The sequence below is a fragment of the Cucumis melo genome, chromosome 5 (genome assembly GCF_025177605.1).
Source record: "Cucumis melo cultivar AY chromosome 5, USDA_Cmelo_AY_1.0, whole genome shotgun sequence".
Classification (NCBI taxonomy): domain Eukaryota; kingdom Viridiplantae; phylum Streptophyta; class Magnoliopsida; order Cucurbitales; family Cucurbitaceae; genus Cucumis; species Cucumis melo.
In genome coordinates this window covers 12,887,708-12,914,838 of record NC_066861.1, presented here as the reverse complement: position 1 = coordinate 12,914,838, position 27,131 = coordinate 12,887,708, and the positions used below count along the sequence as shown (strand labels likewise).

General features: G+C 36.3%; 1 protein-coding gene across 11 annotated transcripts; it reads right to left on the bottom strand.

Moving 5' to 3' along the window:
- Positions 1-27,131, bottom strand: LOC103485752 (poly(ADP-ribose) glycohydrolase 1-like). 11 transcript variants are annotated; one of them, XM_008443447.3, is made up of 12 exons: positions 26,687-27,129; positions 26,165-26,588; positions 21,034-21,231; positions 13,145-13,248; positions 9,905-10,109; positions 9,692-9,796; positions 8,634-8,752; positions 7,811-7,954; positions 5,789-5,912; positions 5,357-5,527; positions 4,818-4,880; positions 1-408 (listed from the first exon to the last, which is right to left on the bottom strand). In XM_008443447.3, exons 2-12 carry the CDS (start codon positions 26,423-26,425, stop codon positions 250-252), a joined length of 1,653 nt encoding a protein of 550 aa, XP_008441669.2. In that variant the 5' UTR covers positions 26,426-26,588; positions 26,687-27,129; the 3' UTR covers positions 1-249. The 11 variants fall into 11 exon arrangements, with proteins under 11 accessions (XP_008441669.2, XP_008441670.2, XP_008441671.2 ...); XM_008443448.3 differs by having other exon boundaries at positions 26,733-27,129; XM_008443449.3 differs by having other exon boundaries at positions 26,165-26,580; positions 26,733-27,129.

Genomic DNA, 27,131 nt, shown 5'->3' with positions numbered 1-27,131 from the left:
TAAATAGAATCACTTCTGCATATAAACAGATATAGATAATTGATCCACATGGAATAGTAGTCACTCGTCTAGCTCACATTGTTGATAACTTAGCAGTAAATTATTGCCAATCAACCTAATCAATAAATTAGTGGAAGATGTTAGATTATAACTTGTGCAAAACATTAGTAGTTGATTTCATCCAATTCCTTTTATTATATATGTGTAATTTAATCCAAACATTGACGAGAGGATTGAGGATTAGCTAAATCAAGAGAGGCAACATAAGTTAGTTTTGGAGGAGGCTGGGAGGAGCCAATCAAAGAAACCAACATGAGTTTGTCCATTGGATATTTGAGAACAATACTCCACCAACATACTCCATAGATCTCCAACTGTCCATTTGTGTGCCAAAATCCATTCGCTCACCTGTACAAAATATCCAATCCCATAATTATAGTCGGTTACTATTATTTAAGGAACTTCGCATGGCAAAACTACCTTATAGTATTGGAGGTTAGAGTCCCCTTTATAAAGTACAGAAATTTAGATGACAAACTTCTAGATTTGTGTTTACATGTGATTCCTTGAACCCTAAAAAATATCTAATAACATCTTTGAATTCAAAGATTCTTAATGTCTAATAATGTCTTTGGATTCTTGATTCGTCTAATAGATCTCTAAAGTTTTGATTTTGTATATAATATGCTTCTTACATATTCAAAAAGTCTGATTATTAAATGTCATATTAGACATTTTCTAAAATCAATCTATTTAGTAGTTACAAATTAAAAATGAGAACTATTATAAACAAAAATTGAAAACTCACGAAGGTGTTTGTCTTAAAACAATATTATACTATAAAATGAATATTGGTTAACTAAAATCATTTCTATTCTTTTTGCCCTATTATTTTTTGTCATACATATATTTAGGTGAAATAACATTTATAAAATACATAGTTCAAACTATACCTTCAACTAGTTTATTACTACGTAGGATGCACACGTTATAAAAATTGTAAATTTTGTTAATTATGTTTTCATTTAATAAATTTAATATTAGGGATTTTTTTCAAAAATATAACAATCCGACAAAATATTTACACCATATAGAATAATTTAGAAAAAAGAAAAACCTCACAGACCCACACTAGGAAATACAAAAAATACCCCACAACACGCGATTGATCGACTGCACACGCACATATAATTCTTATTCTAAACAATCATGATACATGATCGTGTAGGTAGTATCAACACAATCGTGTACTACTTTTTAACGATAGAAAAAATGCTTGAAATTTAAACGATCGTATTGACTATGGTAAATGATCGTTTAGATCATTTCCACACGATCGTGTAGTTCTTTTAAAACAATGGAAAAAGGACTTCAAGTATAAACGATTATGCTGATCGTACTAAACAATCACATTAACAATGGTAAAAAATCGTTTATATCATGTCAACACACGATTATTTAGATCATTTTACATGATGGAAAAAGAGCTTCAAATTTGAATGATCGTGTTGACTATGCTAAACGATCGCGTTGACAATAGTAAGCAATCATTTAAATCATGTCAAAGTGATATTTAAACGATCTTAGTATTCTTGAACATAAAAAAGATGAAGTAGCTCAAAGAATCTTACCGAAAAATGGTGAAAATGAAATAGAAGATTTAAACAGAAATATAAATCGTTGCAGAAAATCTGGAAGATGAGCTGAAGAAATCTAAAAGAGAAGATGGATAAATCGCAAAGAAGAAAAAGAAAGAAATGACGAAACGCCCACAATATCAAGGGCAAATCTGAATTTTATTAAAATAGTTCACCGGTTTCATAAGCTTTTTGTTTTTATTACACATGCTGTAAATATTTTTGTGTTTTATTACATTTATGTAAATTCTGAAATTTATGACAAAACAATAATAACCATGATCGTTTACGACTCATGTAACAAAAAAATTAAATATAACAAAACACAAAAATATTTAAGCCTCATATAACAAAAAATTAAAGCTTATGAAGGCACCATTGTTTTTTCATAAATTCCAGATTTGCTCTTCGTTGTTTTTTAAACTATTAAATTAAATATAACAAAACGCAAGGGTGTGAAGATTTGAACCCACTACAAGAAATTGAGGTTTTCCCGACCCACAAAACGCGTCAGAAGAAATGACGTTGGGAAATACGTCTTATCCCGACGACACTTTTTGCACGTCAGGTAAAGAAAGTTTTTCCGACATCGTGATAGAGTCGTCGGAAAAGATGACAATATTTCCTACGTCTAGGTGAATAGCGTCGGAAATAATAACTTATCCTGAAACCTTCTGCATGCGTCGGAAAATGTCAGTCGAAAAAGTTTATAATTTTTAAATATATTTTTCCCGACGCCATACATAACGGCGTTGGGAGAAGTTTCTAATTTTTTAAATATATTTAATTTCCCCCGACGCCATACATAACGGTGTCGAGAGAAGTTTATAATTTTTTAAATATATTTATTTTCTACCGATGCCATGCATAGCGGCGTCGGGAGAAGTTTATAACTTTTTTCAATATATTTAACTTCTCCCGACGCCATACATAACGGCATCGGAAAAAGTTTTAAAATTTTTTAAATATATTTAATTTCTCCTGACGCCATGCATAACAGTGTCGGGAGTTCCCCTTTAAAACCCATTTTCTAGATCTGTTTGACAGATCTGAAAGAAAACCGAAAAATGAGAGACAGAGAGATTCAAAAGTTCCAAAAGAGGAAGAAGCGTCATCCACCACCCGATCTTCGCCAACAATGTTCGTCGTCCGATCTTCACATTTGCCCGCCGCCCCTCGCCGTCGGTAAGTCAATCCCTTCCTTTTTTTTTTTCTTTATTTTGGTTTAGGTATTAGAAATATAATTAAACTTGTGATTGTCTTGTGGATTTGCATCAATAATGTTTAACCTAGGTTCATTTTGTTGTGGATTGTGTAAATTTTGTTCTTATTGTGTTGATTTTTTGTTATTGTTCTTTATGTTCTCAATTCTCCCTTTCGGTGTAAATTTTTTGTTGTTTTTGTTGATTTTGTTATTGTTTTTAGTGTTATTGTTTTTATTGTTCTTTATGTTCTTTATTATTCTTTATGTTTAAACCATGTATCAGTAATGTTGATTGCTAAATTTTTCATTCGTTTGTTTAGATCTCATTCTCAGTTGTGCAAAAAAAAAAAAAAACCTTCCATTTAATAATAGAAGGTATTTTAAAAAAAAAATTGTGGATCTCCCGACGCAAAAATATAGCGTCGGGAGATCCCTTAACATCTTCCGACGCTATATTTGTGCGTCGAGAGATGTCAAGGGCTCTCTCGACACTATATTTTGGTGCGTCGAGAGAGCCTCTCCCGACTCATTTCTTCCGACGTCGTTCCCGACGCGGACTAATGCATCAGAAAAGAATTTTCTGACGCTTTTCATATATCACCCTAGGCTTTTGTGCGTTGGGAGACCTCCATTTTCTTGTAGTGACCCAAGACCTTTTGTCCACAAGTACATACGGGAACTAGTTGAGCTAAGCTCATATTGGCATTAATTTCTTCATATTATTACTTATTCTTCTTCATATTTCCACTTCTTGTTTGTGATTTCTTCATTACCTCTTTTGGAATTTCTTCCTTCTTCTTCATCTCTCATCTTCTTTTTTCTTTCTTGGTACAAGATCTAAACGATATTGGTATAGCATCTAAACGATCGTGTACCAAGATATAGATGATCAGTTGTCTATCCCAGATAAACAAAAACAAACCACTATCACTAATAGATCATTTAAATTTAGTACAAAGTCGTTTAGACTAGGTACAAGGTCGTTTAGACAGAGTACAAAATCGTTTAAATAAGTACAAGATCGTTTAGAAAGGTACAATATTGATTAGATAAGTTCAAGTCGTTTAAATTGGCATAAGATCGCTTAGACTGGGTACAAAATCGCTTAAACTGGGTACATGATAGTTTAGACTGGGTACATGATAATTTAGACTGGGTATAAGATCGCTTAGACCATACAAGATCACTTAGACTACGCACAAGATCATTTTTAATCATTTTTTCATGCGTGTATGATCGATGGGTATTTTTGTTATTTCATGTTGTGGGCTTGTGTGTTTGTGGGCTTTTTCCCTTTTTTTTAAATTGTTTTATACGGTGTAAATATTTTTGTGCTTTATTATATTTTTAAAAGAACCTCATGAGAAATTGTATTTTAAAAGGTATTATTATAATTAAACTAAGAGCATATTTGAAATGATTTAGAAAAAAGTTTTTCAAAACTTCATTTTTATTTAAACACTTTTAATAAAAACTTGGTACATTTTTAAATATAGTAAAATAAACTAAAATATTTATAACATATAACACAATTTTAAATTCTATCAAAATTTCTATTACTATCTATCAATGTAACTTATAGAAACATACAAGTGTGTATCAATGTCTATCATCGATAGAATCTGAACTTTTGATATATTTTGTAAGTATTTTGTCAACTTTTCCATTTTTTAGAATTTCCCTACAAACTTCTTAAAATAAAAACATAAATGTATTTTAAAACTTCTTTAAAAAAAATTTTGTATAAACAATATATTTACAAAATATAGTTGTATACTAAAATATTTGAATGGGTAAGCGTATATGAGAATTTTAAAAATCAAAACAGTTGACAATAGTTTGTCAAAGAAAGTAAAATTTTAAAAACCAGAACAAATTTTTGAAGTTAAAAAATAAAAAAAAAATAAAAAAAAATAAAAAAAAAAAAAGAAAAGAACTTTAAATGATGCAGAAAATTCCAAAAGATTGGTACGTACCTTTTCTAGATGATGCAGTGGCCTGGTGCCAATTGTGTAATACATAACGAAAGGTCTTAATGCCTGAAAAACATGTATTCCCTTAAATATCAAGAAAACCTAAAACCGAGAAAGTGGAGAAAGAGTCTTGGAGGATCATACAGCTTTCTACATATTAACACACGAACGATGAAGGAAAAAAACCACAGCTATCCATCAAAAAATTGGAAGAGAAGAACTAAGGATGTGCAGAACATAAGTAGATAAAATAAGGTTGCTTCTGGACACTAGTAGGGAGAATGAATCCTGAGTTTAACGATTGATTCTGAAAAAAAAAATGTTTTCAAGTGAAAACAATTCTATTAAAAGCACACTTCTCCTGGAGGCTGGAAGATATAACATAGGAAATTTTGAAAAGCGTTTTTAACAATTTAAACACACTTCTTGTCCGTCCAAAAATCTCTCTAACTCACCCGTAATATGGTATATCTATATGAATATCCCTTTATAGCCTTATGAAATAGGCTGCATGTTGATTCATACAAACACTTGAAAGGTACCTGAGAAGCAGCAAGCCATTGTATTATGGACTTCACTTGAGGATCTCCTCCAAAAGCACCACAACCCCAATTTCCAGTTGCAATCCCAATATCATCTTTGTGGTCCAAGCATTCTGGAGTGAGAGATCTACCAAAATAATTCTCCCTAGCATCCGAGATAGATTCGTGTACCTAAAATAATAGCACCATAAAGAAACCCAAACAAGCAAAAAATTAGCAACAGGAGAACAAATGATTTATGTGCATTTGATGAGCACAGTACACGTTGTAATAAAAGATCATTTTAATAAGAAAGTTTGAAACTAAAGAATCTAGAACTAAGAATGGGGATCATCTAAGGATGCTAATCATAACCATTATCCTAATTATAAGGTTCTTAACTTATCGTTCATGTATGATGTCAAAAGCAGAGAAAAAAGAAAGAAATTTTACCGGGAGATTGTTTCTTGACGTGTCGGTATGGTCCGTGACATCTTCCCCACTTTCTAAGAATTGACTTTTATAATGATCATATTTTGATTGATCAAAGAAGCCACAGAATGCCTTATTGACTTCCCTGTTGAATTCAGCAAGCAAAGTAAAATATCTACTTATAGAGACCAGAATGAAGAAAATTTCACCGAGAAGACTTCCCAGTTCGCATCAATACTGAACCATAAGCACCTTAGTAACAAAAAAATAGTTTATTCTGAGGCACCACACACACTAGACACTTTTTCTTTAACTCAAACAACAAAATCTGCTTCATCAAATCTATTCAGAAACAAAAGCCACTTCTGTCTAAGAGAACAAAAATTATAGGTAAAAAAACGAAGATAAAAAAAAAAAAAACAAAAACATAGCATAACGTATTTAGAACAAGTCATAATGTATCTCCCTATAATATCCATGAGAGATGATGGCAATCAGTTGATTTCATCTAATCTATTCAAAACCAAAAGCCACATCACCAGATTTGTTTTCCTTCCTATTTCTACACTATGCGCTAGGCACAGGATCGTTTTCCATTTGGTAGATTATCTGGTCTCCTTCAAACTCGGCATTGGAAGGAGGTTCTCATTTTAGTTCTGTAATTGTTCATTGGGATCCAACTTCTCATTCATAGTCATCCACCTTTAAAAGCTTTTTGAAGGAAGTTGAAGGGCTGGATTTTCAAAGGTTATTGGCCTTTTTAGCGGGAGAAAGGGCTGATATAGAAATGATACAAGAAGCTGGATTTGGTTTCCTCAGTTACTCTTCCAAGGAAAATTCTAAGTCATTCACTCTTGGCCACAATTTGTCCTCTTGGTTCAACGGATATTGAAGACTATCCATATATTCTCTTTAAAGTTTGGCTTCCCTTAAAATGTTGGAGGAACTTTTCTAATTCTTTATTAGGCTTTTAGTGTTTTTTAGTCCAATTTTTATCCAGATTTTAGTGGGTTAGTCTTGTATTCCTTGTTTTATATTGGCATGTATGAGGCTCTACGCTTCTTCTTTACTTCAAGTATTAGTCTCATTTCGTCAATTCAATGAAAACTTGTTCCGTTAAAAAATAAAATTAAATAAATAAATATATTATTTGAAGATACAAAACTCAACCTCAATGCACAAAATTAGATTAAAATGAAGGCATGAAAGCATGGGGTTATGGCAAGTTTTACACACGGAAAGTTTAGATGATTGTTGTGATGACAACCTTTTGGCTTTTCTTGAATGGTGTTGTTGCGCCCCAAAGTGATGACCTAACCCCACGAACTCAAAAAAGTTCTAAAACACACAGGATTAAGGTAATTCAGGGTGATCGAAATGTTTTATTTTAATCAATCGAATTCTTTGTTTTGGACCCAGGTTTGGGCTTCTCCAAAGACTGCTTTTTGGTTTTGGTTTGGGTTTCGGTTTAGGTTTCATAAGTATGACAAGTTATGCTTAATTTCTCCACCACTGGCTCCCAAAATTCTGTTGATGTCTACCACAGATAACTTCAGAAATTGAATAGGTCAAATAACGCAACTTTACTTGAACAACGTCCATCCCATAGGTTGGAGTTCTGAAGAGTAGGCGTGTAAATATGCTAGCATTTCCTCAACCCTTCCCAACCATACTTCTGCTAAAGTTGTTTTTAAGGCTAGAAACGAGTTGAAGGGTTCTCAGCCCAGGAAGTATTTTAAATATATCATCTCAAGTGCACAAAAGAGCAAGTTCCATCCGCAGAATAAAAATGGCTGTACAGTTCCTTCCCACCCCCATCCTATAATTTCATGAGCTTCTATTAGCTGTTGATCCAGCAGTGCACTAAGGGGACGTCTGTCACTGCATAACTACGAAGTGCTTTGTGAAGAATAATGTAAGCATTTGAGACATTGTTAACAAACTACAAGATGTAAATATAGGATTCTGAGTTACAAAAAAAAAAGTTCTTTGCAAGTTCCTCTAACAACTGAATGAAATGCCAATCCAGACAAGCTTGCTTACCGAAGAAGGAATTCTAATCTGTATTGTCTCATCCCTGGACTGCACAATGCATCAATAGCTGTGATAAAGGTCTTATGTCTTCCAAGTGAATCTATTTCCCGTTTGTCCTCATGATTTCCAGCAAAGCAAAAGTTGAAAGCATACCTACATCTCTTGTAGACGATTTCAAGATCAGGAATTTGTACACACTGGTTTTTGAATCTTTCTAGCAAATATATATATTTTGGATAAGAGAGAAAGGAAATATTGATTTTAAGCAAGCATATTATGTCCATGATTTAAAAAATAAATATAAAAACAAAAGCACTAGAGTTCGAGTAAATTGCTAACATGACAAAAGAGGCCGCCAAAGCAAATATATATATTAAAAGGCCTAATTTACTGAAACCTAATTACAAAAATTTAATGTTCAAATTGAAACAATTATTTGTTAAGTGTTTTAATGGATACAATTCCCAAAGTTTGGGGGTACAAATTGATATTCTCCCAAAATTATAATTATGAACTTGAACTTTCAAGTTTAATGGTGCACTACCACTGAGAGTTCTGCAAAATAATTGCAACGCAATCTTAAATTGATAGATTTTGCCACTGTGGCCTATTTAATATTTTTAACATAGTCTTGACCACTCCATCAATCATGGACTAAACAATTTAGGAAACCCAATAAGTGAACCATCAATAATAATTGGAGACAAAATGATATTCTAGGGGTTTGACTAAGAACATTCAAATTTGATGGCATGTTAAATCACTACTAATCCCAGAAGATTAAGTTGATGGGATGAATTACAATATTAAAGATGAAATGATTATAACTCACCCGGTATAATTTGAGAACCTCTCTGCCCCAACAATTTCTATTGCCTCATTATCCGCCATGGCTGGCAAGAAAAGCATGCCAGTAATTAATTCAGGGTTGATCATGAAGCGAATCTCTTCCTACAATGAATTGTCAAAATAACATAAATATATTGCAAATCATGTAAGATGTTCAATCTCAAATGTTATAGCATGTATATTAGCTTACGTCATAGTAAATGGCTTAGACATTCAAGTCCATTAAGTATTTTTCTGTATTTTTCTGTATTTTTAAACCTTAAGGTCATTCAAGATTTCTTAGGCTCATGAGTGCATAAGCTGGGATTTTCTTTGTAGTCAATGGCTAGATTGTGATTCCATACAGCTCAAAGAAGCATCAGAGGCCTCAGCGGGGAAGGAGGTATCGACCAACTCTAGGATGCCGTAAATATTCTGATAGACCTCCTATCATATTACAATACACGAGCGAATGATTGATAGGAGGTATTGACCTCCTATCTATAGTAGGAGGAAGAATAAGGGAAATACACGAGCGAATGAGGGAGAGTGCAGTAGGAGAGAGGACCATGTTGGTGGGGTCCACAGTTAGTTACAAGAAAATAGTGGTTAAATGGGAATGATACGGAGAGGGAAGGAGAGTTCAATTTGTGAAGATTCTGCAAGTTTCCTTGAGAGAAAGGAAAGGCAGAGAGGGTGTACTGTTTTCCTTATTGTTCTTATCTTCTGCATTGTTCTTAGTTGATCTGTATTTTCTTTCAAGAGTTGAAATCATCAATTCTATCTTGTATTTCTTGAAGTTTATATCAATATGTACGAGCACGTCTATTGGTATCCTATCATATTCATTTTTCCCCTAGTGTTTCTTGAGTCTACATTTCCTGAAATACTGCATTATCTCTCTGTATCATTCCAATTTGGACTGCCCGCATTACCTACAGACCACTTGGAGATCTTTTGCGTAACCCTTGCAATTAACCCTTCTGTAATTGTTTTCCATTTACCTCAGTGAAATAGTCAATATAAAGCTAAAAAGGTTGGGCATAACTTCATAAGGTAGACCTGTACACAGCCAGAATGAAGAGCACCACCACCAAGATACTCATTAGCAAAATCAACTTCGAGAGCTCCAAACGTTTGATCTTCTATTAGGCCAGAATCTTTAACCTATATGGGAAAAAATGGACCAACTCGATCACCTACCACAGATTAAAGCATTCGAGTATGACACCACACAATAATTAAACTAGAACAAAGATCAAAGATAATTATTACCCTGAATTGACAGAGAGGAATGGTGGAGTTGATCCAAAAATTGGCCTTTGGACAACAAAAATATCCTGCGCAATTGTTCAAAGGAAGTACTTTCCTTTCAAATGAGACAAAGCCAACCGGAATACTGGAACATATCCTTCTGAAATAATGTACAAGACATCGTATCTTATTCTCCTGCATTTTACTACGTCCATCATAGAGAATCCTACAAGTACAAAAACTTCAATAATTCTTTCTCTCAGCCTATTATAACATAAAGAAAAATAGAACAAGAACTTCCATTTCCTTTACATTGTTGCTTTGCACATCTTTACAACGTTCTTCATAGAAATCAAGAACGCATTATAATAATAAAAGTAAAATTAAAAAAAAAATGATATGATTACAGGATAGATGGCAAAAAGTAACTAGGGAGAAAAATATTAAAAAAAAAAAAAAAAACTTCATTAGTTATATGGAAACAAGATAAGCACAAATCGAGTGCTAAGAGTTAAAAGTAGAAATATTATAATCCATTATATAAAATACAAGGACGTGGAGATTTTTAAAGAAGGCCGTGAAGCCAAATAACAGAAATCACCATTGACCCAAGCTGACTGCAACTAACATATAGCAACAATAGTACTCTTAGTTTCCACTCCAAACGTAATCAGATTGATGAGGCTTTAATAGCAGGGTTTCAGCCAAATAAAATAATCAACCATTGGTTGATACTGACGGCAATTTACAAACAGTGGCCGTAGTACTCTTACTCTTAGTTACCACTCAATAGCAATCAACTTATGACCAATAATTTGTTGTAAATTACATCAGTTTGCTCTCCTCTCCAAGAAAACTTGTCCCAAAGATTAGGTAAGTATCAAATAAGTTGATCCGGGCCAAACAGTGATGTTTTCTTTTTATATCCACGAGTGTCTGAATCAACTTACCCACACCTCGACTAATCTCACAGAACCAACCCGTGAGAGATGTTGGAGAAATCAGTGATGTTAAATTCAATGTTGGACCTGTCCATACAAGAAGGTAGATTGATCACACATGTATTAGGGATAATCTTCTCGACAGTCTGACGGGATAATCTTCTTGACGGTCAGACAGGTCAATCTTCTTCTTCAATAGTATATTATATGTGGGAGAAAGGCTTCTCAATGATCTATTCAATAGGATTACGTGAACATTTAGAGTTGCAACCACTAGGCTTTAAAATGGTCAACTGACAAATTATCACTACGCCATTACTGTCAACTTCATACTCGTCGTTGAGATCCATTTACACCTATGATTTTCTTTCCCCAAGAGGGAGTTACGATGTCCGAAAGTTCAACAAAACTAAAATAGAATTCAATACATAAGATTAAGAAAAAAACTACACCCAAGTATTTTCGGTACTTGAAACCATCCCTCTCTTGGGTGAATAAAAAGGATGGATACAGATAGGAGACACAACTGGAAACAATGCAAACATGTTGACTTGTCACTTTTTTAAGAATCTAAGGCATAGATACAACAAGAACATATTTATTAAAAAATATATTATATTAAATTTTTTTATCAATTTTATATAAGAAAATTCAAAGTCATATTAAGCTCATGCATTTACCTGCTCAAAGAAATGGAGTTGATGTATTCCAATCTCAAACTATTTTTATCCAGCATTATGTGTCTGTTTAGTATACTTACAGGTGTCCAACATGTGGCTAAACTTTGAATCTATATTGACTTTAAACAACTAGCATCTAACATATGTCTATTGTGCCAACAAGTGTTCAATACAGGTCCACAAATGTTGAAGTGTCATAATCTCTAACCCATGTCAGATAGATGCACACTCGCCAAATTAAAGTGTTCATGATTCTCAGTTTAATGATCTCAGTCAACCCTAAATCACTAAACAATTGCCTACGCCCATCCTTCACATCCTAAATTCTCTAATGATATTCCTAACATCCCTAATACCGTTTTGATCACATTCTGCTCGAATGCATGAAGCTCATCTATAACAACTTGCAACTATTTGGTTTGAAGAGCCGATCAATCATTATTGAAAATGTTGCTTCAGTAGGAGTGTGATGTGAACGAAAGACGGAGACAACACCTTATCATTGGTATTGGTTAAGATCATTTTGGTTCAACTCATCTAAAGGCCTCCTCATGTTGTTTGCTTTCTGAAGACTTCATGGGATTCTTTATTCAACATATTTGTCTTAATTGGAACGCTTTAATTTTTCCTTATAATACACTTTTGTCTAAATTGTGTTGTTTTGTTTTAATTTTTTTTATACCCGTTATCCGAACTAGTTTATGCGCATCTCGATTAATATCATAGGACAACTCCCGACCCTATAATATTTGGGTGTCAAGGAAGCTCCTAAGAAATTAATTCTTAGGTAGGTGGCTCCCATAGATTGAACTCATGACCTCTTAGCTAATTGTTGAGACTGAGTTGTTCTATTTTAATATTTTAGTATTATTTATTTTTCTAGTTTTTTCATTTTGGATTCTTGTAATTTTAAGCATTAATCCCTTTTCGTTAAAAGTGTTTGTTGTTCCCTTTAAAAAAAAAAGTTTCAGTTAATGTCATGAAAGATAAAAAGAAAATTCTAGACTCCATGAAGGTATAAATGTATAATTTTGAATAGGACGTCTATTCGTCCAGGGCATTAATACACACTTTTCCTAGTGGTAATAGGAAGGTTAGGATCAATGTTATTAATAACAAATTTATTAGAAGGCCGGTCAAGAGTAGAAAAGAGAAGAGATAATGTCCTTCCTTGCTAGTTGCTTCTTGGTTTTCCAAGGCTTGACAAAGGAAGAATTATAGAAGGATCAATGGAAAGGGATACAGTCATAGTCATAGTTTCAAGAATAGAAGAATCTTCAAAAATGGAATCAGAAGTTTGGACCACATTTAGAATAGTATTTGTTCTTGGCGTATTAACCTCAACTCTTTGGTAATTGCTCCTTGACAATTGTAAAGACCCATACTTGTTTAATTTCATACAATCAAATTGTACAACCTTGACAAATTGGTGTATTCAGCTTTTCTCAATGAATCACAATATAAACTCAACCAATGATAGTCAAACAAAAGTTTCTGAAATTTTCTAAAATAAAAAAACAAGAATTTATCGTACAGCAACAGAATATATATGAAAACAACGAATGTGTCGTTCATTATTTTATGGATAACCTTTCGTTCATGATATCAGCAACCGAAATAAAGAACTAAAATTCACATACGCAAATAAATAGTCGAAGTTAATTGTTGGAAGATTTTGGACACGTCTATCGATGACTGGAAACAAACAGAAGAAAGCACAAGCTAGAAGCGCACCAATCAACTCCTGAAAGTCAAAACGGAAACTGATTAACAAAGATTAAGAAAACTGATGCGGAAGAAGATTAGCAAGGAAGCATTTTTCGCCAGTACAAAGAACATGCAAGATATGACATGGAGCAGCTCAAACAAGCCATGCGTACAATTCATCCACTTTTATGCAATAAAGTATCAACCCATATTCTCTATAAAAAAAATGATCGTAGTTTAGAAAAGTTGTTACCTATTTAAAAATAGAAAAAGAAACTGTAGTTTTTTAGAGAGTTTCTCAAACAAATTACAAGGAAAGATTACACATTTTTAAATTCAAAAAGAAAAATGAAAGGCTAAAGTAATAAACTCATCTAATCTATCCCTATTAGAGACAAAAGAATGTAATAGAAAAATATAATTTCGTTTTGATTTTGCCATCTTCAAGGCTTCCTTAAACTGTAGTCACTATTAGTATTCTCCAAAGAAATATTTGGATGAATAGAGATTCATTTATTTTCCTTCACTAGAGATCTGAAATTCATTTATTATTTTTTCTTTGCTCCTAAGAATTTGCCTCCATTGGACATTTTAGTATGTTCATTATATCAATTAGAAGTCCCTACCATTTATTTTAAACAACAGTATTAGAATGGTCTTCCTTCAAGCCAGTTGAACGTGCAGAATGGCAGGGTTTCCAGCCAAGACTATACCATGGGCTCAAAAGAACAACTAACAAGATCCACCTTCCTATTCCATTTATTCTAATATAAACTCAAGCACATTCATCAAAGTCTATCCTAAAAACCTTTCCCTCTGTTCTACATATTTTTTAAGTACAATTACGAAGATAGGTGTTACGCTTCTGTCCAACCTACAAATAACTCAACCAAACAACCCACACAACCACACAAATATTCCAGCAGAACACACAGAAAAATACTAATGGAGAGGCTAACTGTATATATATATATATATTGAATATCAATTCACCAGCCACACAAACAGAGCTTCTAAACAAAAGGGATTCAGCCAAATGAGAGGGCTGCACTCTCCACCATGAACAAGGTTCATACAAAATACATAATGACAAAGATGATCAACCCTAACACAAAATACCCATATATATATTCCTACGTTCCTGCTGCCACGTGTAAAGAGGACCACTGGCCATCCTAACTACCATGCTGTCTAGGTGGAATTCCCCTTTTTACCCCTTCTCTTGTAAACTTGATTGATTGGAGGCCTAGCAATACCCCATGGAGAAGAACCACCTTGTCCTCAAGGTGGAAATTTGGGAATTGATGCCTAAGCACTGCGTAGAACTCCCATGTTGCTTCATGGCTTGGTTGATCCTTCCATTGTACCAAATATTCCCAATCACGTTCAGCTTCGTTCCAACGAAGTTGGGTCACGTTTTCCGGTTCCAACACTAACTCCATTTGATCATTGATCAATGCAATGTCCGCATAGACTTGATGTTTGTCTCCTACTGCTTTCTTAAGTTGTGATACATGGAAAACGGGATGTATTTTGGCAGTTACGGAAGGTCCAGCAGGTAGCGACTTCTCCCACTCTACCCAACACCGTATATGGCCCAAAATACCTTGGCGATAACTTTTCACAACGTTTTTTCGCTACTGACTGCTGTCTATAAGGCGGCAATTTTAAGTATACCCTGTCCCCAATGTCAAACACCATGTCCCGACGATGTACATCGACAAATTTCTTCATTCGCTCTTGGGCATGCTGTAAATGCCTCTTCAAGACTGCTAGCATCTCATCTCGAGATTGCAATTGGTGCTCCACCGAATCATTCAGAGTTGTCCCTATTTGACCATACAAAATGATAGGAGAAGGAGGCTATCCATAAACTACCACATAAGGGGTACTTTTGACCGACGATTGGTAGTTGGTATTGTACAAATACTCAGCCCACGCAACCTTATCGCTCCATGTCTTTTGCTTCTCTTGGCAAAAACATCTTAAATAAAGTTCCAAGCATTTGTTAACAACCTCCGTTTGTCCATCTGTTTGGGATGGTATGCCGTGCTTCGCTTTAGTTGGGTCCCTTGCAATCGGAGTAACTCTTTCCCAAAGTGGCTTAAGACTCGGTCACAGTCGGATACTATCGAGCAGGGATATCCATGGAGGTGCACTACCTCTTTGATGAACACCATAGCGACTATTTTAGCCGAGAACGGATGACTCAAGGTAATAAAATGAGCATACTTGCTTAGGCGATCAACTACCACAAATATTGTGTCAAACCCCTTGGAACGTGGTAGACCCTCTACAAAATCCATGGAAATATCCTCCCAAATACGGTTGGGAATAGGAAGAGGTTGTAACAACCCGACTGGAGATAACGCTTGGACCTTATTCTGTTGGCAAACATGACATTGATCTACATACAACTTGATGTCATTCTTCATCCCTTCCCAAAACAATTCAGCTGCTATCTTTTTGTAGGTGCGTAGCTGTCCCGAATGTCCCCCAATGACCAAGTTATGGAAAGTGTGTAATATAGTAGGAATCAATCTCCCTCGAAAGAACCAATCTGCCCCTATAAAACAGCTTACCTTGGAGAACCGTATAACGGCAGTCCGAGTCCGCCACAATTCTGTCAAATATTACCTTCAATTTCTCGTCCTCTTGCACCTCCCTTTCGATCACTATAATGTCCAGCAAAGAGGGGACAGTAATTACATCTAACTCGGCCTCAATTGGAATGCGAGACAAAGCGTCCACGGCTTTGTTTTCCGGTCCAGCTCAATAGCTTATCTCAAAATCAAATCCTACCAGCTTCATCAACCACTTTTGTACACCGGGTATTATTTCTCTTTGTTCCAGGATATGCCTCAACGCTTTTTGATCAGTATATACCACGAAACGATGACCTAATAGGTAGTGCCGCCATTTTTCCACTGCCAACACTATGGCCATCAGCTCCCTTTCGTAAACAGATTTTTCACGAGCTGTTTTTAAGAGTTTTTGACTGAAATACGATTGGCCTCTTGTTTTGCGATAACACTGCACCCAAACCGAACCCCGACGCATCTGTTTCTACTTCAAAGGGCAGCTGGGAGTTGAGTAATGCTAACACTGGAAGTGTTACATGACTCTCTTAAGTTGTTCAAACGTTTTTGTTGCCTCTTCCGACCAACGGAAATTATTCTTCTTAGTCAGCCTCGTAAGTGGTGTAGCAATGGTGCCATACTTTGCTACAAACCAACGATAATACCCGGTCAGCCCCAAAAAACCCCAAAGCTCCCTTACATTCTTCGGTATTGGCCACTCTAACATGGCCTTAATCTTCTCCTGATCAGCTTCAACTCCCTTGGCCAATACCCAATGGCCTAAGTATTTAATTCGATCCTTCGCAAAATGACATTTTTTTCGATTGGCAAAAAGACAGTGTTGTCTTAACAATTGGAATACCACAGTGAGATGCTCTAGATGAGTTTCCACGTCTTTGTTGTACACAAGAATGTCGTCAAAAAATACCAGAAAGAATTTATGTAAATAAGGTCAAAAAACCTTATTCATAAGGGCTTGGAACGTAGCGGGTGCATTGGTGAGGCCGAAGGGCATGACTAGGAACTCGTAATGGCCCGGATTTAATGGTACCCAGATTTCAAGTTTATTTTAGAGAAAATACTCGCTCCATTTAGCTCATCAATCATGGGGATAGGGAACTTATCCAGTACAGTAGCTCGGTTCAAAGTGCGATGGTCGACGCAAAACCGCCATCCCCCATCCTTCTTTTTTACCAAGATAGCCGGACTGAAAAAGGGGCTGGTGCTAGGTCTTATAATGCCCAAAGCTAGCATGTCATTCACCAATCTTTCAATCTCGTTTTTCTGGACATATGGGTAACAGTATGGCCTAACATTGATGGGATCCATACCTTCTAACAACTGGATCCTATGGTCGATTTGTCGCATCAGGGGCAGTCCGTCGGGCATATCAAATATATCACTGAATTCCTATTGGAGTTGTTCAAACTCTGGTTGGAAATCTTCCACTGAATCTGTCACTACTAATTCCCAGTCAGCCTTCGAAATACCCATGGCTCTAAGATTAACTAAAAATCCTTGATCGTCCGGTTGCCACGTTTTAACTAATACCTTCAAGGATATTTCCATTCTAGTCTGCAAAGGATCCCCTTTTAGGATTACTTTAGTGTCCCCGACAACAAAAAGTCATGGTGAGGGCTTTCCAATCCACTGTCATGGCCCCTTGCTTCTGCAGCCACTGCATCCCAAGCACCATATCCAAGTTACCCAGCTCCAGCAGCAAGAAATCCTCTACTATGGTTAACACTGGCAGACCCACGATGATGCCTTTACACATGCCTCGGCCTTGCACCGCTTTTTCGGACCCCATAATGACCCCATAATTTGTTGTTTCAGCCATGGGTAAATTGAGGCTCTCTACCAGCTTCAGAGAGATAAAATTATGGGTGACTCCACAATCCACCATGATAACTATTTCTCTGTCTTCCACAGTTCCTTTTATCTTGAACGTACCCGGTGCTGTCAAACCCACAACGGAGTTCAGCGATAATTCTACCACCGGACTGACTTCAACCATTTCTTCCTCGTGCGTGCTGTCTTCCATCTCAATATCTTCTAAATCGTCCGCTACCATGCAGAGGCGGAGCTCTTTGTTTTTGCAACAATGACCTTTGCTAAATGGTCTGTCGCATCGATAACACAACTCCTTGTCACGTCGTGCTGGTAGTTCAGAACCCGTCCACCTTCAAAAATTATTTTCTCGCCGGCCACCACTCCCCATCGCAACGTTTTGTGGGTTGCTCGACTTATTTGAACTCATGGGAATCCTCTCAGCCAATGTCACGATTTTAGTCGAAGGAATTTCCAAAATTTTTGGCGCTTGCTTTTGGGCAGGTTTCCCATCCTTAGCATATGGGCCTTGTGAAGCCCTAGCTATATCCAACTTCTCTTCAGCTAATCGGGCCGCGTCCATCATATCCTCTAAGCCCACGACCCGCATTGCAAATACTTCGGTTCTAATAACTGGATCGAACCTGTTCGTGAAGGTCCCTACCAGAATGTCCTCAGCAATTTCCGGTAATGGCGCCGATAACTCTTCAAACCGCTGCAGATGTTCTCCCACCGAACTCTCCTGTTTTATTGCCAAGAATCGTGCGCAACTCGTTCCATGTTCCCTATTACAAAAACGATTGTACATTCTCTCTTTTAATTCCTTCCACAATCGAAAACGCTTCCTATTCTCTGCCCAACAAAACCAACACAGGTCTTTCCCTTCCATACTGACTATTGCAATTTTCAACTTCTCTTGCTCATTCAGAAGGTGCATCTGAAAGTAGTGTTCCGCTCTATAAATCCAACCATCCAAGTCTTCTCCGTTAAAAACCGGCATCTCCAGTTTTTAAAATTTTATACGATCTTGCCCTACCCCTGTTTCTAAACTCAGAGAGGTTTCTCCTTCCTCGTCTCCTTCGACCAAGTCTTCAGTTCAAATTTTCCGTTTTCCAGTACTCATTCCAGTCAGTTCAGATCCTCCCGGCTGCCTCTGGCGATCCTCATACATTTCATGGCGTGCATTCTTTCCATCATCTTCTCCAGAACAGGTATTCGTTGAACCTCTTTTTTTATTGCTTCGATCTCAGCTTCCGAAGCATCCAAGCGTTCTTTGATTAGTTTTTGCGTCATCTTCTTCCACCTCTCCAGGGTGTCGATTGGCTCTGATACCAATGTTACGCTTCTGTTCAACCTACAAATAACTCAACCAAACAACACACAAAACCACACAAATATCTCAGAACACACAGAAAAATACTAATGGAGAGGCTAACTGTATATATATATATATATATATTGAATATCAGTTCACCAGCCACACAAACAGAGCTTCTAAACAAAAGGGATTCAGCCAAATAAGAGGGCTGCACTCTCCACCATGAACAAGGTTCACACAAAATACATAATGACAAATATGATCAACCCTAACACAAAATTCCCATATATATTCCTACGTTCCTGCTGCCACGTGTAATGAGGACCACTGGCCATCCTAACTACCATGCTGTCTAGGTGGAATTCCCCTTTTTACCCCTTCTCTTGTAAACTTGAGTGATTGGAGACCTAGCAGTAGGAGATCAAACCTCCAACTTCTAAGGAAGAAACTCATACCAATTCTCCCTTTTCTACATGTTCTACTACTAGAAGAATAATAGTTTATGTAAGAGCACTAGTGTCTCATATTGCTAGAAGACTTTTCCTTCTTAACATCATTTTTTTCTTTTTGTAATTTCAATTTTTACTCCTAATCGCTACCAAATTACTATTCGAAATATCAATATATTTGCTTTTGGTAATTTCCATTTCCATTTCTAATTTTTACCAAATTAGCATCAGAGCGGACAGCAATTTTGATATTGGAAATGCATGGTGCGAAGCCAATAAAGGAGCAAAGATTTCCAACAACAATCAAGTGAGATGGAAAGATAGAAAGAAGATGCAAAAAAATAAAGCTGATTCGAGGAGAGGATGGAATAATGGGAAAAAGTTGAAGGGTTTTAGTGTGGTTCACAGACAAAAACAAGGAAACATGAAGAAATTTATTTTCGTCCAACTAGTCAAAAGAAACATGCAACATTATTTTCTCTAATAAATGGGAAGTGGGAAATGATCAAAAGTGAGTTGTCGGTTGATTTTGGCCAGCAAGTTCATTGTGGGCCTAGACCATCAGAGAAGAACCTCGATTTTAAACACCTTTGCAAACGACGAGGAGATGGGCCCAATCATGTGCCCTGATGAGAAGAAATATGATTCTGAGAGATTTTGTGTTTGTGGGTTGCTTTATGGACTCAAGCCACGGGATCATTTGGAGCCCCAGTACATTTCCAAGCTAAGGGAAGAAATCATTTTCCAAGATCGAAGAGCAAGCTACTGGGGTTCTATTTCGTTTATTAAAGAAAAGGTCCAATTTTCTGTGATCGTAACTGTAAGCACGCCTTGAGGACAAGGAGTGTTCGAAGGGCAAAGTAATGTAAGATCCCGAGTTATAGAAATAGTAGAATATTACTAGCATATTAGTATAGTTATTAGTTAGGCCATATTAGTTAATAGTTAAGTAAGTTAATTAGGTTATTTTGCCATAAATAGGAGAGGGATTGGGGGAAGGTGTGGAGAATTTTGCGGCAATTTCCTAATGGGTGAATTTGGGAGAAGATTCTCAGACCTCTAGAATGTTGCTGAGGTATATTGCAGTTTCTTCTTGATACTGCAATATAATTCTATCTTATCTTTTAGTGTTCTTCGTTTGTTCTTGTTCTTGAGTGTTCTTGTTAGCTAATAAAATCAAATATAGAAATATAGGAAAATGTATTGAAATATGTTATGATCTCATAAGGAAAGTAACAATGTAACCCCTAACCTTTCGAGAGGGCTACACTCTCCCAAATTTCACGATTATGGAAATCCCAGAAAATACTTCACTCCCTTCCTCCCACCCCACTCCTATTTATAACAAAAACCCTAACCAACTTACTAGCTATTTACTAATTTGCCCCTCCACCTCCAATTCTACTAACAACCTCATATATCTCTAACTAGGTCTCTTACATGACTGTGCTTCTTAGTCAACCTTACGACTAAGGCATGGTAGTTAATAAATTGTTGGATATAGAAATTAATGCTTAGGGGTTCCGAATAATTAATGATAAGGCTCCGCTAACGTTGCCTCGGACCAAATGAATACAACTGATGAAACTAAAGTACTGTGAAGAGTGACCAAAATTTTATATAAAATAAGAAACAAATTGACACACCTGACTAAGATACACAGTGCCTGCAACTTGAGAAGCTAACAAACGAAGACCAGTTTTAGGTTTGCCACTTCCTTTACTAGCAAGCTGGTCAGTATTTCGATAATGAGCTTCCAGCAAAGATGGAAACTGAAGAAGCAGATTTCCCAATGCTGGAATAACCTCACGAAACCACTGCGTAGATTCTGTTTCGGACATAAGCTGTTCACAACAACTTGATTAGTCTCAACATTCATATTACAATGTAATATCTACGTTGGCAGTAACTACTGCACCTCTCATTCTTGATTAAAAAAACATCCACAGTTCCACGGCCACCATTCAACAACCAAAAAACAACTAAAGTACGATACATCCTGGCTACTGTTTTTTCTTTTCACATTTTTTAAAATAGAACCTCTTGACTGGCTGAAACACTAATACATGATAATTCGAAATTGAACTAACAGTAACAGTAATATATACATCTCAAAACTAAGACCATGCCATGAATTTTACAATTATGTTCCATTCTACACCACATCTATTGTAGACAATAGATAATGAAAACATAATCATTCCGAGTTTCAGAAAAAAACAAAATTCAGCAACCAAATCTAGAAAAAATCCTTTTTTCAATTCATTGCTAAGGTATAAAATTTAAAGTAAAAGTTAGGATTGAGCAATAAGGTATGTTGGTATGAGTTTTTTTCTTTTTTGGGATAAGGAACAGAGGAATATATTACTTTTTTTAAAAGGAAACGGATCTCTTTATTAGATAGAGCATAATAAAGAGACAAAGCTCTAAGTACGCAAAGGATGTACAAAGAGCAAAAAGACAAAGGATCAGAAGGTGCACCGAGACATCTCAACTAGATTGACACCTCCAAACACCTCATCATGTCCAAGAAAACTACGACTTACTGAAACAGTTACATTAGAAAACTCAAGCTCATATCAAGCCGAGACAATACAGAAGTACAAAAATCTAGCACTTGACAATTATAATTTGAAAGTAGAAAAACATATTACATAAACAAAAGGCCAACCTAGTGGGGCCAAGGGTTGAGGAACCCCCCATCCACCCACCTACCCACCCAAAACTATACAAGAAGAATTACAAAAGAACTTAGTGTAATTTGTACACCACCAAGAGGATGTATGTTGAACAAGACCCCAAAAGAATCAAAATCAGTAAACTTATCTTCAAATGTCCGATAATTCCTTTCTATCTAAAGATGCGATAATAGCGCTCAGAAAGTACAACTCCAAAGGATTTTTCCTTTTCCATGAAAGCTTCTACCATTTAGACCATCCATGATCCAGTCATCAATCTTCTTAGGGCGGCAGCTATCCAGCCCAAAGGGATTAAGAAGAACAGTCCGCCCTTTAGAAGTGAAATCACAATGTAAGAACAGGTGATCAACGGTTTTCAACTCTCTCAAACAAAGACAATACGTAGCAGGGGAAAGAGAACAGTTAGGGAACTTCCTTTGGAGCTTCTCTTGAATATTCAGACTTCTGTAAGCAAGGAACCATAGGAAGATCTTCACCTGTTTAGAAATGTCGTGGCTTCCAAATAAGGTTGACCGTAGGGAAGCTGTGATCTAAACCAAGCTTGGGATTTGGGGCTGAGGAGAAGGCTTTTTGATAGAGAAATTGGCAGCTATACTATTCTAGCTTAGTTGCTGACTGACTGGGTGGTAAATACATGCTTCAGACAAGTTTTCAACCCATTCCACGTTCCTTAAGCTGACTATGGGGACCTCAAAAAAATACATTGGTATGGTTTATTAGCTAACTATTTACCATGCTCAATACAACTATCACTGGAAAATGTAAATTAAAAAAAGAAAAAAAAACTAAATTATTCTTTGAGTCATCTTGCTTACTTCTTCCTCTTTCTCACACTCTCGTTATCCTTTCTTATCAAGACTTCATAAGAAGTGAGATCCACCATGAAGGGGAATCTATCCCTCCACAAATGAATGTATATTTCAACCTCAAATAGAACACAAAATGATCCTCTCTCTGCACTCATGAAATCAAATAAAAGTATTCATTATCCCATTCACCACATCGAATCTATTGTAAAGTTTGTTGCTACCTCATATCAAGGTCTCCCTCTTGGACATAATCCAGAAAACCGTTCATTCTAGATTCTTATGGTGGAGAAGGCATATAAAAAAGCCTTCCTTCCTGGAGGAAGAAGGAAAAGTTTCTTCTCTAAATGAGAAAATCCAAACCTCATACGTTCAATTTTGAGCAAAATCCCAATATATTTCTTCTCCCTTTTTACAGAACATTGTCATGTTTGCCAGTGGTTGTTCAGGATTTCTCGTAACTCGTTCTCTCATGGATTGTTCAAACCTTCTTCCTCTAACGAACGTTTTCTATTTGGCAAGCGATCCACAAACAAATCAACAAGTAAAATATATTTTGAAGGAAGTTGCTCTCTTTGATTAAACCATTCTGTTGTATTCTTTGTCAAAAGGCAAAGGGAGATTAGATCGTATACTTTGGAATTCTGAGTTCTTGTCGTCAATTTGGAGTTATTTTTATGAGATCTTCCGTTTCCAGGTGGCCTGACAAAGAATACAAGGAGATGATCAAGAGTTCCTCTTCCATCTGCATTTTCTCAAGAAGAAGAAAGGGAGGTTTTTGAGACAAGACGAGAAGAATGTGCTTTATTTGTGGGGATTGTGAGAGTAAAGGAATAAATAGAATCCCTAAGAGGAGTGAAGAGTGACCCTTGTGATGTTTGGTCCGTTGTTAGGTTCCATGTTTCTCTATAGACTCAAAAGTCTTTATTTGTTAGGCATTTGTTAGGATTCTATCCTTAAATAACTCAATAATCCTAACAAAGGCTAAAAACAGAGGCGGTACTATGTATTATTTATATTCCTTAACCAAAATAAGAAGTAACAAGATGATTTCAGCACGAAAATAACCAAACAAAAAGACAAGAACATACCCAACACCTTATAGAGGCTTGGAAACCTCTCCCCTAAGCTTTAACAGCTTTTTACACAAAATAAACCCTCCCTACAGCAATCCCTGTATCATTATATTTATATCTCTCCTCTACCCATGGGCCCCACCTATTAAGATCTTTTCCCCAATCATTTCCCCATCATTTATTTGCTGGTTAATGACCTTTCTGCCCCTCTTGGCGGCCTAACAATACCCCTAGGTTCCAAATTCACCTTGTCCTCAAGGTGAAACGTGGGAAATTGTTGGTTCATCTGGTATACCGACTCCCACGTGGCTTCACTCTCTGGCATGCCCTTTCATTTGACTAGCCATTCATTAGCCCTCAACTCTTTGCTCCAGCGTAATCCCATAACTGTCTCTGGCCAAAGCTATAATTCAAAATCCTCTGTTAGCATTGGTGGCATGTGTTGCACTTGCTGTTGTTTCCCAAGCTTGAGTTTCAATTGAGACACATGGAAAACGTTGTGTATAGCAGCTTCCTTTGGCAATTGTAAATGGTAGGCAACTTCTCCAATCTCATCTGTTATTTTATAGGGTCCGTAAAATTTGGGAGCGAGTTTTTCCTTTTTCTTGCCAATGACCGTTGTCTATAGGGTCTAAGCTTCAAGTAGACTACTTCCCCCACTTCAAAATTTCATTTCTTTTCTTTTCAAATCAGCCATTTTATTCATTCGGTTTTCAGCTACACTTAAATTCTCTTTCAGAGCATTGATTGTCAGCTCTCTTTCTTTAAGCATTTGTTCAACCTCATTGTTGGAGGATTTTCTATCTCTATAAGAAACCAGGGGTGGTGGAGGTCTGCCAAAAACCAATTGGAATGGAGCGGCCTTGGTGGAAGCATGAAACGTGGTATTATACCACAACTCTGCACATGTTATAAACTTGTGCCATCTATTGGGTTGCTCATTGCAAAAATATCTCAAATAAGTCTCCAAACATCTATTGACCCTTTCAGTATGTCCATCCGTTTGGGGATGGAAGGTTGGACTTCTCTTCAGGATAGTGCCCATAGTTGAGAATAGTTCTTTCCAGAAGTTGCTTAAGAACATCTTATCCCCGTCTGTGATGATGGACTTTGGGATGCCATGTTTTCTCACTACTATTAAGAAGATGTAACCACGTGTCGAAACAACAAAGTTGAATAATTCACATTTTCTTTATATATTAACAATATATATAAATATATAGAAGAAAGGAGAGAGAGAGAGAGAGAAAAAGAGAAAGAATTAAGTGTACGCTAAGAATGGTGGCGGTTTTTAGCTTTAAGGGCATGTTGTTTCAACTCAAAGCACATGGCACCCACATGATTCTTCTTCTTTTCTCTCATCTGCATCACCTCTCTATACTCTTTCCCCCATCATCCCCTTCATTCAATCACACTCTGGATTATTCCTAACTTTCCAAGTTCAATGGATATATATATATATATCTATATAACTTTACTACTCATCCAAATTAAACATTATATATATATATATGTAACTGACGACTCTATTGTCCATGAGTTTGTTGGTTTATATTTATGCAATAATATGGTATTAGAGTTAGAGTGCGTTTTTATAAATTCATTGTTAGGTAGGTATGTTTTTCGTCCAATATTGCACAAACAAATAATGTGAATTTGTGAGATATATTATAAAACCTGAAAAAGTATGCTCTCGTCATTTGGTCCATATCTCGTGGCAGAATCATGAACAACACATTCAACATAATTCACAAGAAAAATCCCGAAATCTCATTTTTTTTCCTTACTAGTGTGTGCTGCCCAACAAAAGTGTCGAAGATCAAAACCATATTAAGTTCAAGTGGAAGTAAAATATTGTAGGAAAATTTGAAGGCCCGTTAGCCTGATTTCAAGGGTGCCCTTCAACTATAGTCATTGTCCTAGTGCACGAGAATGATGGGTTGAAGGTACCTTAGAATTTTTCAAGGGAAGTACGGATCGAATTGTTCTCCAACTAGTGTTACAGTCCAAATTAAAACAACAGATACTCGATGCCCTTTTGATATCACTTCATGTCACAAAATGGTTATCAGTATTTGCATGTGAATTCGAATTAAAACAACAGATACTCAATGCCCTTTTGATATCACTTCACTGCACAAATGGTTATCAGTATTTGCATGTGAATTCGAAGAAGAAGCAAGAAAAGCGAAGTACCTTGTCGAAGAAAAGGACGTAGCCATGTTGGGAAGAAGAAGCGAGGCGTTGATTGGGGAGAGAGAGAGAGTTCCTGATGTTAGAGATGGAATGGAAGAGGGCTTCACCAGAATTGACACCGCTGTGATCAGGGCCTGCTGCCATAGACTTGAGAGTTTCCACTACTTGGGAGGGCCAGAATAGAGTGGAGGACCTCAATAGCAGCGGCAGAAAGGGCAATATGGACTTCAAATCTTCCCTGCTCTCGATCTCGATCTCCATATCCCCTCAATTTTGCACCACTGATCAACTTCACCGACTTGTGTCGAACGCCACAAAGACTTCTGACTTCACTTTTTAAGCGTCTAATTGTGCTAACTGTCGCATCCGGTTTCAAATTACCTCTTTTTTATCTCTCAGACACCAACTCGATAAAGCTTAGAATCTAAGTAAGATATACAAACAAAAAAAAAACTTAATTTCGAATTTTTTTAGTTTCGAAGTTTGATCTTCCACTTATATTAAATAAAGAAAGTAATTTACTTGGGATATTCACGACTATCAACTAAGCTTTCACCAAAAAGGATACCTATTAATCACTCCCCTTTCATCTTCATCCCTGATCTCAGAAAATACAAACTCTATCCTGGAAAGCAGAAATACTAGAGGGGTAACCAATTTTGCAGAAATAAAAAGCAAGGTAGAGAATACAACGAAAATTAACAGTGATTCAAAAATGTGTCTGCTTCATTCTCCAAGACTTCTTCCCGAATACTTTATTGAATGTCTTTTTGAGAGTGAGAACAAAAACTACAACAACTTTTTTTCGCTTAGGCTAAAAAGAATCTCATATGAGTGTGTGGAGATCAAATCTTTCTATTTCCTTAGCTTTTTTTATGTTTCCTAGCATTCTAGGTCCTTGGAAACTTTGCCTCCTAAGGAGGGCTCTCAACCCTGGTCTTGGCCCTTCAATTTTTCCTTAATCAAG